This window comes from Penicillium solitum (assembly GCF_028829755.1).
Source record: "Penicillium solitum strain IBT 25940 chromosome Unknown utg000003l_segment0_segment0, whole genome shotgun sequence".
NCBI lineage: Eukaryota > Fungi > Ascomycota > Eurotiomycetes > Eurotiales > Aspergillaceae > Penicillium > Penicillium solitum.
Genome location: NW_027072123.1, coordinates 1,218,903 through 1,235,312, shown reverse-complemented (window position 1 = coordinate 1,235,312; position 16,410 = coordinate 1,218,903). Strand labels below are relative to the sequence as shown.

The following is a 16,410-nucleotide window of genomic DNA, read 5'->3' as shown; positions in this document are numbered from 1 at the left end:
CCAGATGGGTTTCCTGGGCAAGCATGTACACACTCGTTTACACTCATTTGACTTCAGAAAAAGTGACCCTGCTTTTTAGCCAATGGTCTATATTATAAAAGACTTGGGAAACGTATAAATAAAAGAGGAAAAATCATCCATATCATTCAGAGCCCTAACCAAAAGTGGCCGGGTGAATATAATACATCATGCAATAAATACTCGAAATCAAGAATCGTCAAGCATAGTCCAAGATGTCCAATTGTATGGCCAAAATCCTCACAACATAACATTGACATGAGACGTGAACAAGCACCACCGATTGATTACTTTAAAGATTATAGAAAGGAAAAGCGAAAGGCTCGAGAGTTGTGTAAGCTCCAGAACCAATCTTAGATGGACAAATATAACAAAATGCCCGAGTTAGAGCCAGCCAGTCAAGTGGACTAGCCAGCTGGGTATCACAGAAGAAACAGGGTCGGGGATGACATGTCTGTATACCAGGCATATAAACAGAATGCATTTCGCCGGCCGGTGAGACAGATCATTGACTAGACACTCAAACGAGAACTACATCAAGATCGAGCAGGGAGAAAAGGCGTTTAGTAGTCAATCTTCTCCTCGTAGATGGGGGGCTGGCCCTTCTCCTCGTTCCATTGGATCTTGCAGTTCTCGTCGAGATAGGCATCCTCGTCCGTGATGGGGATGACACGCGAGGTGTGCGCGACTTCCTGGGAGCTGACTCCAAGGGCGTCACGGGGAACCCAGAGAAGAGGAGGCTGCGAGGTGATGGCGGGGTGGCAGTAGGCGTCACGCTCGACCTCGGCGGGGTAAGAGGGGACCTCCGAGGTGGGAACCAGCTTCCGGAGCTGGTGGTAGTTGTGGTACAGATCCGGACGCAGGAACTTGGTGAACACGTTCGGCTTAGGCGCTGGGGGCGAAGTATCGGTGAGACCCTTCTCGGCAGAGTCGACGCTGCCGAGGCCATTGTCCACGTTGGCGACGCCGCTGTCGCGGGGGGCCGAGATGGAGCCACTGGCGCCGTTCAGGTCGTCATCCTTGGACTTCTCGTTCAGGGTACTGACGTTGCCCTTCTCCGCGGCGAGCAGACTCTCCTCCTCGGCCTCGAGGTTCTTGGGCAAGTAGTTGAGGAGGGGCTCCATGGCGGTGTTCATCGAGAGGTGGAACAGGATGATAAAGACCAAGAAGATGATCATCAGGATAAGGGGACCGAGAGCCATTTGGTTGGCACCGGAGCCAATAGCGAACAGGCCAATCAGACAAACCATGGACAGATAGCAGCCGACAGTGAGCTGCTGCAGACCACGGGTGTAGGTCCGGCCCTGGGTGTCGATGGTTGCGTTTGATACGTACAACAGGTTGTACCGGAAGGCGAAATAGAACAGGTAGAGACCAATAGTACCGAAGCCCATGACAAGCGGCGCAATGCAAGAGTAGACAATTGCTATAACGAAAGTCAGTATCGTGATCAAAATACATCAATTAGAGGGTTTAACATACCAACGACGGTCAACAATGTGAAGGCAGGGTAAACAGTGCCCCATCCGAGACCAGCCAAGCTTGACCAACGAGTGTACATCTTGCGAGGGGTGCTATCAAGCAACTTGCCCAGGATCTTGCCGATGATGAGGCCAGCAATCTGGAGAAGAGCACCGGCGCTGAAAGACAATCCCTGCAGAATGATGTAGGAGATGTAGAAGTTGGATGCGGTAGGGATCTTCTGGGCCAGCAGCGAGGCAGCTGAGGAGGGCTTGGCTATGATATCTTGAACGACACTGGTGGCCGATGAGGCAACGGTCACCACCAGGAAAACCTGAACAACTTGGAAAGCGAAGAACCAATTCTGGACGGTCAGTTCAACGGCAGCGAGACTAGGGGCACCACCCCACTTCGCCATCAGGCGAAGGATGATAGGGACCAGTGCCATGAGGACAGCCATCATGACAGTGGGCAGAAGACCGGTAATAACACCCTTAATCCATGATGGAACACTGTCGATAAACTTCAGGAAAGGAACAATCTTGGTCAAAGAGTCAATGTTGGAAATAGCACCAACGACGGCAGTGGGAATAGCCCAGAAGATGATCATAGCACAAACGAAAGCAAGGGTGGCAGCGGAACGACCGAGGCGTTCCCACCACTTGATGCGGAGGTTGGACCAGATAACCTGAGTAGGGTCTAGACCAATGTAGCGAGGGCTCATGTGCAGGGGGAGGTTGTGGGCCACAGACTGGAAAGAAGCCTGGGCATCAGCCTGGTGATAGAACTCGACAAAGACGGAGGAGACCAGCTTGGTTTGTCCAGCGCGGTGCTTGGCCTGCAATTCCTCGATTTCGGGAGAGAGACGCTCGATTTCGGAACGGGCCCAGTTGATAGTGTCGACCTTCTCGCCAATGAGCATCTTGAGACGGTGGGTGGGACGTTTCTTAGCCTCCACCCAGCGAGCAGCAACGGAACCAGACTCCCCATCAAACTGGCCATCGCCAATCTCGGTCTCGGGGTTCTCAGCCGAGCCCTGCTTCTTCAGGGCCTTGGCGCGGGCCTTGTTAGCAAGCACAATGAGCTTGGTCTCCGCACCCTCGAGCTTCATGGCAGCAGCGTCACGCTCCTTGACCTTCTCCTCGAGCTCCTTGGTATCGGTTGCGATCCAGACATTCTTGACCTTGTCACGGCCGAACATGGTGCGAAGCTTGTCCTTGTTCAAGAGGTCCTGGGTAACGGTCGTGAACAAAACCGTGCGAGACGAAAGGCGGTTGGCGTAGGCAGGCGAGAAAAGGTACGCCTGGCGCAGGTTAATATAGAAGAGGTGCTCGCGGGTGATCATGAAGAAGATGAAGCCGACAAAGATCCAGGTGAGGAAGCAATGGGCGTAGTAACGACCGTATTGAGTATCGGCAATATTCGAAATGCTCAGCATGTTAAGTTCGGCCTTTCCACCACCACCAGTGGCATTGACAGGCCACAAGATGGGGAAAGTGATACAGCAACCGACAAACAATATGACGGAGCACAATTTGAGGAAACGAAGCATGAGGTAGGCGTCCATCGAGTGATGCTGCAGGACATAGGTGTCGGGTAGCTGGTACATAGCCTTGATCCAGTCCCAGCTTCCGGTCGGAGTGTCGGGGGAGCGCTGCGAGGGACGGAGGTATCCAATGTAGGTTCGGGGCATGTACATTCTGCGATTGCTCTTACGCAGGATGATGAAGAGCAACACCATCACAACGAAGGAGATGAGGGCGGGGATTAGGGTGGTGAGCAGGCCAGACAGGGACGGCGTGGTGTCCTTCGGGTTATCGCTCTAGTATTGTTAGTAAAGAGCCAGCTACCTAGGTGTGCGACAGGGCTTACCGAGTCCCTGGCAACCAGCCAGTGGACGGCATCGTTGGCCATTCTGAAGGTATTCGCAATGGGTATATTCAAAATGTCCAAAAACACGATTCAATTTCACGTGTGTGAATGATCGGGGAGGAAGGGAGAGGGGGGGAGGGGGTTAAGTCTCCCCAGGTGTGAGAGAAAAATAAAAAGATAAGGGAAAAAAAAGAGAGAGAGAAGCTTAAAGTTTAGTAAGGACCCATGGAACCCATGGACAACAGGGAGAGGGGCTTGGATCTTCGATCTGTCTACGTAATTGGAGCACCTTAGATTGTGCTTTCGTGTTATTTGGGGATATCTTCCTATTTGGGAATTTTCTTTCTATTTTTTCCATTTTTCCTATTTTCTTTCTCTTTTTTTTCTCTTTTTTTCTCCTGCAATTGAACCTTGGAACTTAAATATTCCAATCTAGCGTTAAGTCAATCCATGGGTGGCAAGTGGGCAATCCAGACTTTTGTCCAGTGTGGTCGAGATGTGACCCAAAGATCCATTCAGGTTCGTCGCAATCAATGATCCATCCACGGGTGGCACCATGGCTCTTATTCAATCACATGAAATGAATTTCTGTTTTTTTTCTACTCCGTACCGAGTATGGAGTCAAAAATTGGATTTTCACAGCCGATCCAATTTTTCCAGCCTTCGACACGGACATGTCCGCCACACAACCCAGCCACATCTACCTTGTAGAACCGAATTGAGCTACCGTAGCTACTTTACCCGACGATCATGACGCTCAGTTGACAAGGATGTTGATTAATTCGAACCGTGCAAGGGATACTGTAAGACAAAACAAACTTCTTGGAATACTTTGTAGGTACAGAATCCTCGGTCGCACATATTCGAGATTGGGAAAAGTCCCAGGGAATTTATCTTTCGAGCCTTGGAGAATCCAGGGGTATGTAAATTGTGTCTCCACAGATCAATATCCGAGTTCAGGAAGACACGAGGTTTGTGTCGATACTTTGTTATTGCTTTGTTATTGCTATTGCAATTGCTATTGCTTTTCTTTCACTTTCTACTTTGTTAGTGGAGTATCAACATCATTGCGGTCTGTCGTGTCATTGCATGTCAATTCCCACTACGGAGTAAGTCATGAGGTGATCGTCAAATAATAATTTCATACCAAACACGGAGTACCTGAGCTGGATCCAATAACTCCCGTAGATCGGGATTTGTCGCCACACAAAGCGCTAGGCTAGCTAGTGGGCTACACTATTGACCGAATCTGTGTGTTCGGCGGGGCTAAGATTTGCATGAAACCCCCTTCGCGAGTCCATCAGTGTTGTACTCCGTAGGTAAAGTTACCAAGCCCTAAGATGAGGATGACATTCTCACAACTTGAAACCTTAGCTGCGCCCCCAGACAACAGGAGCTGCATTTACTACACCTCAATAAAAAAATTACAAAAATCTCTACGTAATATTCTGGATTCTATCATGAATCGTGGGCGATGAATTGATCTACTGTATGTTGTAATGATATGATGTATTTATGTACATTGGTAACGTTAGAGTTACAACCAGCGAATTGTATGACGATCGATCTCACAATTCACGGGTGGATAGCTGTAGGCGACGCGACACGCCTACGGGCGGCACATACGTATTTGGTTAGCGTCGGGTGAGTTTGACTGTGGAGATATCTCGGCGTTACGCATGCGCTTGGGACTCATGGAGACCCGATCTTTCTTTGCCAAGTGGTGTGGCAACGTCTAAAGGATCATAGATTTTTATTTTTTTTTTTTTTTTTTTTTTTTTCTTATGATATATGCAGAGAATATCAAATTGTCTGAAAATCTGGAAGGGGGAACCAGCCCTGGAGCCTACAAGGTTCCTTCCCCCCCCCCTTAGTCTCCACTGGGGAGAACTCAATGACGCTTAGACTTATCCTGGTACTCGGGTCCAGGACTGCCAAGACATTCTACTCGTGCCTGAGTTGTGTGTTGACACCATAGTATTCCGGACAGAGTAGCTGCGGTAGAGTTGAAATCAGAGAATTTATCATTGAGAACTATGTGAACTATGTCGAAGATCCTCTTCAAATGCGGTGACCCCACGGATAGGTCTCTGAAAAGATAAGAAACTCATGAGAATCTCATTAAACTGGAACTGGAGGTCCGGCCGTAGCCGTTTGTGCGCCTGGAGCAGCTCGCCAGTGGACCATCCTCGTTCGGGGTCTTGTAGATCGGAATCATGTCCTTCCTCCAGCAGCAACCACAGAAGGGTTTCGCAAGCTGGATCTCGATCGAGGTGGTGCTGTTTCGCCGCCGTACATAAAAAGCGAAGGAATCGGTCAGTCTTGTTTGGGGACTCCTGGAAATCCCACAATGCAGCCGTGATATAAATGAGCGCCGCCGTTCGGCTGACCTCTTGGGTATGCGCATCGCGGACCACATATACGCGCGACTCGGGCGGCACATGGGAGGGCCGCGGTCCACTAGACAGCAGGGAAAATAGAGGACTTTCCATCTCGAAAGCCTTGAGTCTGTGGGGTGCTTGGAGGATGTATTCGGGGGAGTTGTGTTGTCGCATGAGGTCTTCGGCTCCGCGCAGAAAAGTGAGCAGCCATTGCTGCTCGGTCAAACTGATCGGGGGGCCTTCTGGCATCATAAGGTATCGGATGTAGTGGATAAATACTTCCACAGGCCTGTTGGTTCCTGTTCTCGGTCGCATAACCTGGACCGCCCGATCAACATACATGTGGGCCAGTTGCTTGCTCCCGAAGCGCCCTTCGTGCAAGGCCATTCCACCCAAGGCCATTGCAAGGTCATCCGCCCCGACTAGCGCTAAGCCTGAGGTAGCATCATCGATAAGTTTGGCAGCTTGACCAACATGGCGCTGAATTTCGGTGCTGTCGGACATGCCGTACAGTTGTGCTTTCCACCGCGCGCAATATGACAGGACTACTGCCTTGAATGAGAGAACGTTTCCCATAGCAGTGCGGAAAATCTGGTTTTTCACGTGAAGGTTCTGCCCGGACCAGTATGTCAACTTGTTCCTCCAATAATCAGCCAATTCAATATCTAGGTTGTCATATTCCATTGGGAGACTGGCAAACGGATCCCTTCGCGAAGCATCGAGTATCGTGATCGGCGACCCAATGTGTTGTGCCATGGATGTATGAGGTTGTGATTTCAGATTTGAGAATCTGATTTGTAGCTGTATCATACCATGAGATTAGCATCCCGATCCATTGTCTTTGCAGCTAAGCCTACACCTAGATTAGGCTAGCCTTGGCTGTGGCCTAGATCCTTGACTAAAGGAAAGTGATTCCCATACCGAGGTTTCCCCGTTTGGGGGGGTTGCGCAGCTGCCGAGGGCGACTCCAGTCGCGTCTGTTTGACAGTTCCTGCCTCTTTCTTCGCCGGATATGATGTATAATCTGGGGTTTGCTCGGTGGGAGATACCCCGCGTGACATTTTGTGCTGTTTCCTTTTTTCCTGTACATGGTGGCGCATAACATGAGCGCGTTTTTCTTTGGATGACGAGTTCTGATCAACAAAGTAGAAGTGTTGGTTCTTGGGTACGTTGGTCGATTCAGCGGCGCGTCGTCGCCTTCCAGGTTTGGCTGTTTTCGGGCCCTGCCCAGATGCAGAGGGTGCTGGTTGAGAAGATTCCGCTGATTTGTGCGTGCAAGTTGAGAGGTTGGCCCGTAAAGGCGGGCCGGGGGGCTTACCCGATGCATCCGTGTCAGACGGGCCCAACGGCGGGACAGCGCTGGGCCTGGTCGGTGTCGATACTAACCGTCGTTCGTTCTCAGACATGTCGAGGTGCAAAAAAAGTAGATTTCCTTTGTCGACACAATAAAGCAATCAAGACTGCATAACCAACCAATGGTTACCAAGATTCCTCCAACCAAGGACTCGAGATTTGGAAGAAACCATCGCAAGACACCTAAGTCCTATAACATGACAATGTCAGAAGGTTTACGGAGAATATGTACGGAAGAAAGGGTGCTGAGGAAAGCACGCTAGCACAGAACAGTTCTAACTTACAAGGTAATATAACGCGAGGGGAATATAATTCCCCAGGAGGGAATAATGGGATGGTTTCAGATGCTCTCCAGTGCGGGCACCACCCCGGGGGGGTGTGAAGAGGAGCTCTTATATAAGCGCCAAGCATCGACCATTTACCCAATGTAATTTCCAACCTCGGGAGGTGACCCATACCTACAATAGGTCCATAACCACACATATACATATCAGAAAACAAGCATAAACTGCTTATTGACCTGTTCACTGTCCTACTTGGGACTTGAAAATAATCTCAGATTTACATTTGAAGTACGGAGTATATTGTATTTCATTTCAAATATATATTACGGAGTACGCCGAACTGTGAAGTACCTAGGTAGTATCCGGGATTTGGGATATGTCATTTAAAGTGGGCTGCTGGCGGAGGGGGCTCACGGTCTTATCTCCCTATTTGTCAGTTGGTGAATGAAAAGGGGTGTTGATTTGCAACTCTTATATTATTAGTATTGACAAATAATTCCCGTCATAGCTGCAGTTTCCAAGTCTATACTACCCTATTCACATTTAATTTCATAGGTAAATGTTAAGATGAACATGTTTCAGGATTTGAAGACCAGAAGTTAGGCTATGACTTCGGAAACCTCGGGAGCTAGCATTTGTGCGCCTTATGAGAACGATAGTGGGGGCACTAAGCAGAAGACTCAATGTTATTTGCAGTGAAGATGAGGAGGACCTACTGCCTATATGGGTTAGCGTGGATGATTATATAAGGAAACCACTTAACGCGTCGGTATAGGATCAACTATTCCTCCGAATACGCGTTCGCGTCACGCGTTAGTTGCCCAAGGAGACCCGCGAAGGAGACCCACGAAAAATAAGATAGCAAACTGAGTCGACGATATCATCTCTCCACATTTCTTTTCCCCCCTCAAGACGTGGGAGCTTAATACCCTTTTTTTTTTGACATTGGCCATTTTTAGCCGATTAGCTCTTTGCCATGTCTTCCCTTTTCGACGCCGTGATCCAGTCCGAGCTGGGCTCTGCGCCTTCTCGTGATCAAAACCTCCGATCCGACAATCTGCCCAGCTCCCGACGCTCAGAGAGCAATGGCCCTATGAGTGATATGAATGCCTTCCCAGATGACCAAGTTGTCGGAGCGGGAAGCTCGGCAGTCAGCCGTATGCGAAACCCATATGCCCCTGGCCCCCCACCGGTGGTCGATGAGGCGGCAGAGAAAGTCCAGCAGGCATTTGAAGAGCTGCTCGAGTCATACATCGATGAACCCTCATCTTCTGCGCCACCCTCATCAGGAGAGTTTCTTAGTGACAAGTATTATATTGCTCAGATCAAGGGGATGAAAAAATTCGAGCTGTCAACTCTCTACGTTGATTTCACACACATCCTTAATCCTGTCTTGGCAGATGCCATTGCCGGCCAATACTATCGATTCCAACCCTTCCTCACCAAAGGACTTCACAACCTTATCGCCAAGTACGAACCTGACTATTTCGTCTCCCACCGAATGACTGCCAGCGCCTCTTCGCGAGCCAGTACCTCAGTTGCCTCAGCATATGCGGGCGTTTCAGATAACCCCGACCTTGAGCGTCAGATCCGTGAGAAGACTCGCCACCAGCAAACGGACAAATTGTTTGCCCTTGCATTTTACAACCTGCCTCTGGTTTCCAGACTGCGACAACTTCGGACGAATCAGATCGGAAAATTGCTGTCCGTCTCTGGAACTGTCACAAGAACTTCAGAAGTTAGACCAGAGTTGTCGCTGGGAACTTTTATCTGTGAAGGTTGCAAAACTGTCGTCCCGAATGTTGAACAAACTTTCAAATATACTGAGCCAACGGAGTGCCCCAATAACACCTGCGGTAACCGCGTGGGATGGCGCCTGGATATCGGGAAGAGTACATTTGTCGATTGGCAGAAAGTCAAGCTCCAGGAATCGTCGCACGAAATTCCAACTGGTAGCATGCCTCGCACAATGGATGTCATCTTGCGTGGTGAAATGGTTGATCGCGCCAAGGCCGGTGAACGCTGCGTCTTCACAGGTACCTTGATTGTCGTTCCTGATGTCAGTCAATTGGGTCTTCCCGGTGTGCGTCCTGAGGCCGTCCGCGATAACAATTCCTTCCGAGGTAACGAGGTTGGTGGTAGCGGAGTCTCTGGATTGAAGTCTCTGGGCGTGCGTGATCTCACTTACCGATTGGCCTTCCTTTCCTGCATGGTTACCCCGGACACAACGACTCCTGGCCAGAAGCCGGAGCAGCAGCTGAGTGGCCAGTCAAATAATATCCTGGCTTCCTTGAACCAGAACCAGGAGGCTGATATTGGGGATGAATCAGCCCAAGAAGCTTTCTTGCAAAGTCTTACCCCGGCTGAAGTCCAGGATCTCAAGCGACTGGTGCACTCCGAATATATTTACGCCCGACTTGTGGACTCGATTGCCCCCATGATCTGGGGTCATCGTCAAATCAAGAAGGGTTTACTTTTGCAGTTGATTGGTGGTGTTGGCAAGTCGACATCAATTGAGAGCCTGAAACTTCGTGGTGATATCAACATCTGTATTGTTGGCGATCCATCGACCAGTAAGAGTCAGTTCTTGAAGTAAGTTTTCCCAACTCGTCACATAACAATTGGTTACTGACATGGCTTCTTAGATACGTCTGCTCATTGCACCCTCGTGCAGTATACACCAGTGGTAAAGCCTCCTCGGCAGCTGGTTTGACCGCTTCAGTGGTGAAGGATCCCGAGACAGGCGAGTTCACCATTGAAGCCGGTGCCCTGATGCTTGCGGTATGTTCCAAATGTGGCTCCGATTAAGTTTGGGTTCAACGCTGACATTTTCCTTATAGAACGGTGGTGGTATTTGTGCCATTGACGAGTTCGATAAAATGGATATCGCCGATCAGGTCGCTATTCACGAAGCCATGGAACAGCAGACAATCTCCATTGCCAAGGCTGGTATCCATACTACTCTGAATGCCCGTGCATCCATCCTCGCTGCTGCCAACCCCGTTAATGGTCGCTACGACCCGAAGCAAACTCTTCGGAACAACTTGAACTTCAGCGCTCCCATTATGAGTCGTTTCGATGTGTTCTTTGTTATCCGCGATGATCCAAAGGAGTCTGTTGACCGCAGCTTGGCCGAGCACATTGTCAACGTGCACATGAACCGTGATGAGGCTGTTGAGCCCGAACTGAGCACAGAACAATTGCAGCGCTACATCCGGTTCGCCCGCACATTCCGCCCCGTCTTCACTGACGAGGCGAAGACACTGTTGGTCGAGAAATACAAGGAGCTCCGCTCCAATGACGCCCAGGGAGGTATAGGCCGCTCTTCATACCGTATCACCGTTCGTCAACTCGAGTCTTTGATCCGTTTGTCCGAGGCTGTCGCCAAGGCCAACTGTGTCGAGGAGATCACTCCCAAGTTCGTCATCGAGGCATACGATCTTCTCCGCCAGAGTATCGTGACTGTTGAGAAAGATGATGTTGAGATTGAAGATGATGTCCCTACTCACGCCAATGGCGCCGATGAAGACCAGGAGATGGCCGATGGCGACAACGAGGGTGACAGCCCCATGCGTGATATCGCAGAACCCGCTCCAGCCCCTGCCCAGTCGGAACGCCAGAAGACCAAGATCACTTACGACAAGTACGCCAAGATCCTGAACCTGGTCGTCCGACGCGTACACGAGGACGAGGTGAACTCGGGCGAAGGTGTCGAGCAAGAAGATCTTCTACTCTGGTACTTGGAGCAAATTGAGGGTGAACTCAACACCGAAGATGATTACGAGCGTGAGCGCGAGTTGGCAGGCAAGGTCTTGAAACGCATGGTCAAGGTTAGTCGTTCTTCCTTTGCTACGGCAATATCTGTAAATTTTTGCCAAGTACATGTCACTAACAAAGTTATTCTATAGGACAAACTCCTGCTGCGTATCTCCGGGTCTGGCCTCACAGATGGAACTGACGATGACGCCCAGCAAAATGACGGCAAGGTTCTTTTCGTCATGCATCCGGATTGTGCCTACGAGGAGATGTGAGATGGGATTGTGCTTTCTGTCTCTTGAATACGTTGTTCTTTTTCTTTATTTCGTACTGTCTATCTTTCAGGGCCGGGCTATGTTAGGCATTTTCATTGGGTTAAATAGAAGGAGCAGGGGGTTATGAGTGATGATATCCGTTTAGTTGCGTCTTATGTTTAATAGGACATGAATGATACTGAATTCAAATCAATCCAAATTTCACAACACTAATTGAATCCCGACACCCTCGACCTTGGCGATAGAGCCCCCCGATCTTCCCCGAGGATAGGGCAGATGTGTTTCGAATCGCAGCACGAATAATCGGCTCGTTGTAGTTTTCCAGCCCAGTCGTGGCTATTCGCTTCCGTATATGTGTGCAAATCATAACAATTTCATAGTCGCAAATTCAAAAAGCAAATTCGTCAATTCCTGGTAACCTCAACCCAGTCTTCATTGGGGATCCCAAGAAGGCGCATCATGTCGCGGTGACCATCCCGCCGAATCAACCGCCCTACTGCTAAATGATTTTGGATTAAGTTATCCCAGCTGCTGTAACCCTCACCGCTCCACTTCCCCATGAATTCATCACCAACCACAACAAGACCGGATTGCGCTCGGCTAAGCGCAACACACTGTCGGGGGCGGTTTTGTACAAACCCTATGGAGCCCCGTGGTCGAGTTGTCGAGAGAACCACAAAGGGGCTTTCGCTCCCTTGGGCGGCATCAACACTTTCAACTTCAACGTCCTTCAGGCCCTTCTCACCATGGAGCAAAGAAGATAGAGCGTGGCGTTCCTCATCATATAATGATAGGACCAAGATGCCCCGTGGAGCACAGCCCGCTGCGACCAGTTCCTCTACTAGAATAGTGATGAAGTTCACATATTCTGCATTTAGAAGGGAGGTTCCCTGCTTGCGGCACCAAACTGACGATTTCGCTACCGAGACAAAGAACAATGTTCCAGGAGCACAGCCGAAGAGTTTCACCATTTCCTCAGAAAACCCGATGGAGTGTGGTCTTCCATTGCACGAGGCGACCACCATAAAACTGCTCGCTCACATGCTTGCAAATATCACCTGTCATTCGGTATTACACATTTAGTTCCGTATACGGGTATCCGGTCTTGATCATTCTCTCAAAGAGAGAGACAATCTCTGTGTTGAAGCATTCATTTTTGCCTTTCGATATCACCGTTGGGGGAAGCTGTGCTGTATTCCCGCTTAAGATGACTTTTCGCAAGCTGTTCAAGTTGCGCATTATTGGATTGAGAGAGTGCGTCTCGGCCATTTGAGAGGCTTCTTCCACAACCAAATACGCAGGCTTGAAATTGCGTAGCGATCTTCGACCAGCGGTTGACGCGGTACATAGAACTACACGCGTATTGCTCAGGTAAAACTCCTGTAGTCTTAGCCAGACTTCCTTTTGCTCACGAAGAAGGGATGCTTGGATCCCACTAGGATCGGATGACTGAATCCCACGACTTGACGTTGAATTTGAAATAGCACGGGTCGCAGTCGGAACAAGCGCAATGGACTGCAGGAATATATCGCCTTGTCTACGCACAAGTTCATTTAAGGTGATGAACCGCCAGAGAAGACTGCTCTCCTCACTCTCCCCAGCGGTCGATGGTCCGTGTCCCAGTATCTGCTTGTCCTGACTGCGTGTCATAATGTTGGCCAAAGCATCCTTGATGTGCCTGCCTAGTGAAAAACGCCGACCTGGGTCTATCATTCCTTGTATTGAGGAGATCATGATCTTCTGGAGACTCTCATCGACTCCACGTTGTCGGAGATCTTGATAAAGATGATTGAGGGTTGGGGATTGTAGGAAATTGGCATTCGGATTGCCCTCATCGTTCATATCCGTAAACACTCCTTCCGGTACTTGCATTTCACATGATTCTGCGAAGTCGGTTTCCAGTCGATAGAATCCCGTCATGGGGATATCATTCTTTTCCATATACCGAGCGACGCGCTCTGCGATAACGTTCAGACCATGATTAGACGCACAAACGATAAGCAGAGGCCACTTTCTCTCAAGGCACTGAGCTGCAATAGAAACCGAAACCGACGGCTTTCCAGCCCCGGGTGCACCAGTGACCAAAGAGAAGAAATTTTGCCAGGTGACTCCATTTGAAAGTGCCGATCGAATGCCATATATTTGCCTCTCATTCCGAGCTGCAGTAATGCGGGTCATGAATCGATATGTCTGTTTATCGATATCATCATCATCTCGATAGAACTCCAGTGTTGAGTTATTGTGAGCAAGTAGGAGCCGTTTCATCTTGTTGTCTTTCGCAATATCATAACGATCGTTGCCCCACATTGCAGACCGGATTGCCCAGCGCCCTTGAGCAATTGTTGGATTAGGTGTGCCGAATTGCGCAGTTCCAGCCAAGCGAAAAGGCATCCCCGCTGATTCCCAGTTGACTGGTCTCTTGAGTCTGACACAGATTGCGTTCAATGACATATGAAATTCTGGTATACCTTGTGAAGAGACAACATGGCCATGCCATAGCCTGTTTCTTTCTATCCCACAAGTAGCACCTTTGGGTCTGAATGGGGAAATCGTGACCGGCGTTCCAGGTTCCGGGAGAGGCATGTCTTGTTCCAACCACATCTGGTCAGCATCACCCACACCTCGGGCTCTGAGATTGGCATCTAGAACCCCGTAGAAGTATTCATCAAGGTCTTTGTTTTGGGATTTAAGAACGTCAGAGGCTCGCAAAAGGTTGAATTCGTAGAAACGATTAAAGTGTGCGATATAGGTCTCTTTTTGGGCCTCCGCTTCTCGAAGCAAGCCAATCATCCGGATAGCCTCGTATTCCCTCTCGTTAAGAAACACGGTGAATGGGTTTGGGGTGTGGGTGAGTATCTCATACGGATCGGCGTACCTATATTCGGACTTGCTCGACCATCCAAACTTTCGACGAAGATGATGAACTTTGATCGTGTGGGTCGAAAGAGGCGGAATTGTCATCATTTCCTCGAATGATTTTGATCTTTTATCGTAACGACATGCGTAAAAGGGATACGGGGCCATCGTAGGATTAGGCATGGAAGTCATCGCACGCCAGTTCTGCTCAACCTCCTGGCGTCGAATTCGAGTCATCACATCGATGGAGGTGCCTTGTCCACTCATAGCCCTAAACTCTTTGAGGATGGTGATTTGCCCCGGGGTGAACAAGCGTCTAAGTTGGTCGGCCGGTATGTTGAATCCGGATATCATTTGGGGAGAAGTGAGACATTTCCATTGGACCCGAAAACATTCTGCACCAACCACTCCGTTGCATGGATTTGCTGCGTTGTCTGCAAGAGTGGTCTTTATGAATTTCACGTCAGTCAGAGATGCTGAAAATGTGAATTCCTCTGATTCGGGTGGGTCAATGGTTGATCTTCTCCTAGACTTGAAGTCCTCGTGGTCCCAGGCAGTCCAAACCAAAGTGAAATCTCGATAGGAGGCTCCAGTTGTCATTCGTAGACGTAGACAGAAATGGGGAATTTCTGTTCCCCTGGCAATGGAAAAAAACCAGATTGGTCCCAGACTGAGAAGGAACCCTGTGCACAGTGCCTTGTGAAGTGGTGCATTCCGCAGCGCACATGATGTGCGTAGAAAAATGTTGAAAAAGGTTCAAGGATAGAGAACCCTCTCTCTATTTTCTCACATCCTTTGGTTGTTTCCCTTTGAAATGTCCATCGGGATAACTGGTCGAAAAGTTGTACCAGTTGAGGGCATGACTGTTTAGTGTCATCATGTTGGAAAAATCCAGCACTTGCCAATCAGGTTGGGTAACCTCGTCGTCCGTTGAATCCATGGTATCGGAGGAAAGCATGTATTTGCAACGATGGGAATGGCAAAAGAGGAAGATGGTGGGAGACCTCTGAAATGTTAGAAAGGAAGACGAGAGACTTGGGTGAAGAGTAGCTCACCTAACTCAGAACTTGACCTCGTGTGAACAGAGAAAGTGGGAGAGAACCTGCCCGACTCTGGTTTGGCAACTGCACTTGAGGCTATGTGCAAAGCCAGGACACCGGCTGTAATCTACGCTTCAGGAAAGACAGTACTCGAGATGCTATGTTCCACAACGATAATAAGAAAAATATCCTGCATTGGCAACCGCATATTCATTTAATTTGAAGGTTGAACCTGTTGGCTATCATTTTCCGATGAGTTATGATATGATGGATCTTTGCTCTTATATATATTTGTACTCAGTGAAAATCGATAGCAATTGCGCTTTTATCCTCGCTTCTCAGAGCACTTGGTGCAACGGCGGCATTGACGACGAGTGTTTCTTCCGGGTGCTCAACATTCCTCCCCATAGTGATCTTGCTCCATATGCTCTGTTTGAGAGCTCCAAGTATATCATAATCTTCCCATCGCATCTGCAGTCCATTCATAACGTCCTCGATTCCATCGTGGTGGATGACAGTAACACCAAATGCCCCGTGGATATGCCCACAGACAACCATCTTGGGTATTACTCTTTGTATCTCGCGCAATAGATACCCATCCCCTTTAACCTTGATCTTTCCATCCGGTCCCTTCTCCCCATCACAGTCACCATATAGAGCCGGGGGGCCATGCACCACCAGAATATCAGTATCATCGGGGATGCGCCCGGTCCACACGTCGCGGATTGAAAGATACTGGAAGGCCCAAAGGCCAAACTCCGGCGTCATTGGAGATCCGTATATTTTTATCCTCCGCACTTGCTGCTCCCCCGAGACGGGGACTGGCAGTTCTAGCGACACTGCTTCATTTTGCAAATAATGAATCCCGGTCCAATCCAATTCCGCTTCGCGGCACGAAGTCCCTCACGCGTAAGAAACTTCATTTCACTATAGTCCTAGGGTATACCATATAATAATATATACCATCACTATGTTAGAACCTGGATTAACACAGAGCGCTGTATTCAATAATTAGGTAGGGAGGAGAGTGGACTTCGAAGGTGGGGGAATTCGAATCCCACACCTTTATAAATGAAAAATGATTCAGATTTTAGGAAGTCAGAATACGTTACAA

General features: G+C 49.2%; 7 protein-coding genes across 7 annotated transcripts; 1 reads left to right on the top strand and 6 right to left on the bottom strand.

Moving 5' to 3' along the window:
- Positions 1-106: 106 nt before the first annotated feature.
- N7455_004353 (uncharacterized protein) lies at positions 107-3,512 on the bottom strand. Its single transcript, XM_040958138.2, has 3 exons — positions 3,352-3,512; positions 1,501-3,301; positions 107-1,444 (listed from the first exon to the last, which is right to left on the bottom strand). The coding sequence occupies exons 1-3, from the start codon at positions 3,391-3,393 to the stop codon at positions 582-584; spliced, it is 2,706 nt and encodes a 901-aa protein (XP_040811404.2). The 5' UTR covers positions 3,394-3,512; the 3' UTR covers positions 107-581.
- A 1,863-nt stretch (positions 3,513-5,375) lies between these two features.
- Positions 5,376-6,488, bottom strand: N7455_004352 (uncharacterized protein; the record flags this gene model as incomplete). Its single annotated transcript, XM_065604778.1, has 1 exon — positions 5,376-6,488. One exon carries the CDS (start codon positions 6,486-6,488, stop codon positions 5,376-5,378), a length of 1,113 nt encoding a protein of 370 aa, XP_065461678.1.
- A 20-nt stretch (positions 6,489-6,508) lies between these two features.
- Positions 6,509-7,138, bottom strand: N7455_004351 (uncharacterized protein; the record flags this gene model as incomplete). The annotated part of the gene is made up of 3 exons (XM_065604777.1): positions 6,509-6,533; positions 6,654-6,993; positions 7,051-7,138. 3 exons carry the CDS (start codon positions 7,136-7,138, stop codon positions 6,509-6,511), a joined length of 453 nt encoding a protein of 150 aa, XP_065461677.1.
- A 1,207-nt stretch (positions 7,139-8,345) lies between these two features.
- N7455_004350 (MCM DNA helicase complex subunit MCM6) lies at positions 8,346-11,400 on the top strand (the record flags this gene model as incomplete). Its single annotated transcript, XM_040958167.2, has 4 exons — positions 8,346-9,961; positions 10,015-10,150; positions 10,210-11,199; positions 11,278-11,400. 4 exons carry the CDS (start codon positions 8,346-8,348, stop codon positions 11,398-11,400), a joined length of 2,865 nt encoding a protein of 954 aa, XP_040811334.1.
- A 404-nt stretch (positions 11,401-11,804) lies between these two features.
- On the bottom strand, positions 11,805-12,371 carry N7455_004349 (uncharacterized protein; the record flags this gene model as incomplete). The annotated part of the gene is made up of 1 exon (XM_040958238.2): positions 11,805-12,371. The coding sequence occupies one exon, from the start codon at positions 12,369-12,371 to the stop codon at positions 11,805-11,807; it is 567 nt and encodes a 188-aa protein (XP_040811344.2).
- A 100-nt stretch (positions 12,372-12,471) lies between these two features.
- N7455_004348 (uncharacterized protein) lies at positions 12,472-14,856 on the bottom strand (the record flags this gene model as incomplete). The annotated part of the gene is made up of 1 exon (XM_040958173.2): positions 12,472-14,856. The coding sequence occupies one exon, from the start codon at positions 14,854-14,856 to the stop codon at positions 12,472-12,474; it is 2,385 nt and encodes a 794-aa protein (XP_040811433.2).
- A 737-nt stretch (positions 14,857-15,593) lies between these two features.
- Positions 15,594-16,064, bottom strand: N7455_004347 (uncharacterized protein; the record flags this gene model as incomplete). Its single annotated transcript, XM_040958136.2, has 1 exon — positions 15,594-16,064. One exon carries the CDS (start codon positions 16,062-16,064, stop codon positions 15,594-15,596), a length of 471 nt encoding a protein of 156 aa, XP_040811385.2.
- Positions 16,065-16,410: the final 346 nt, after the last annotated feature.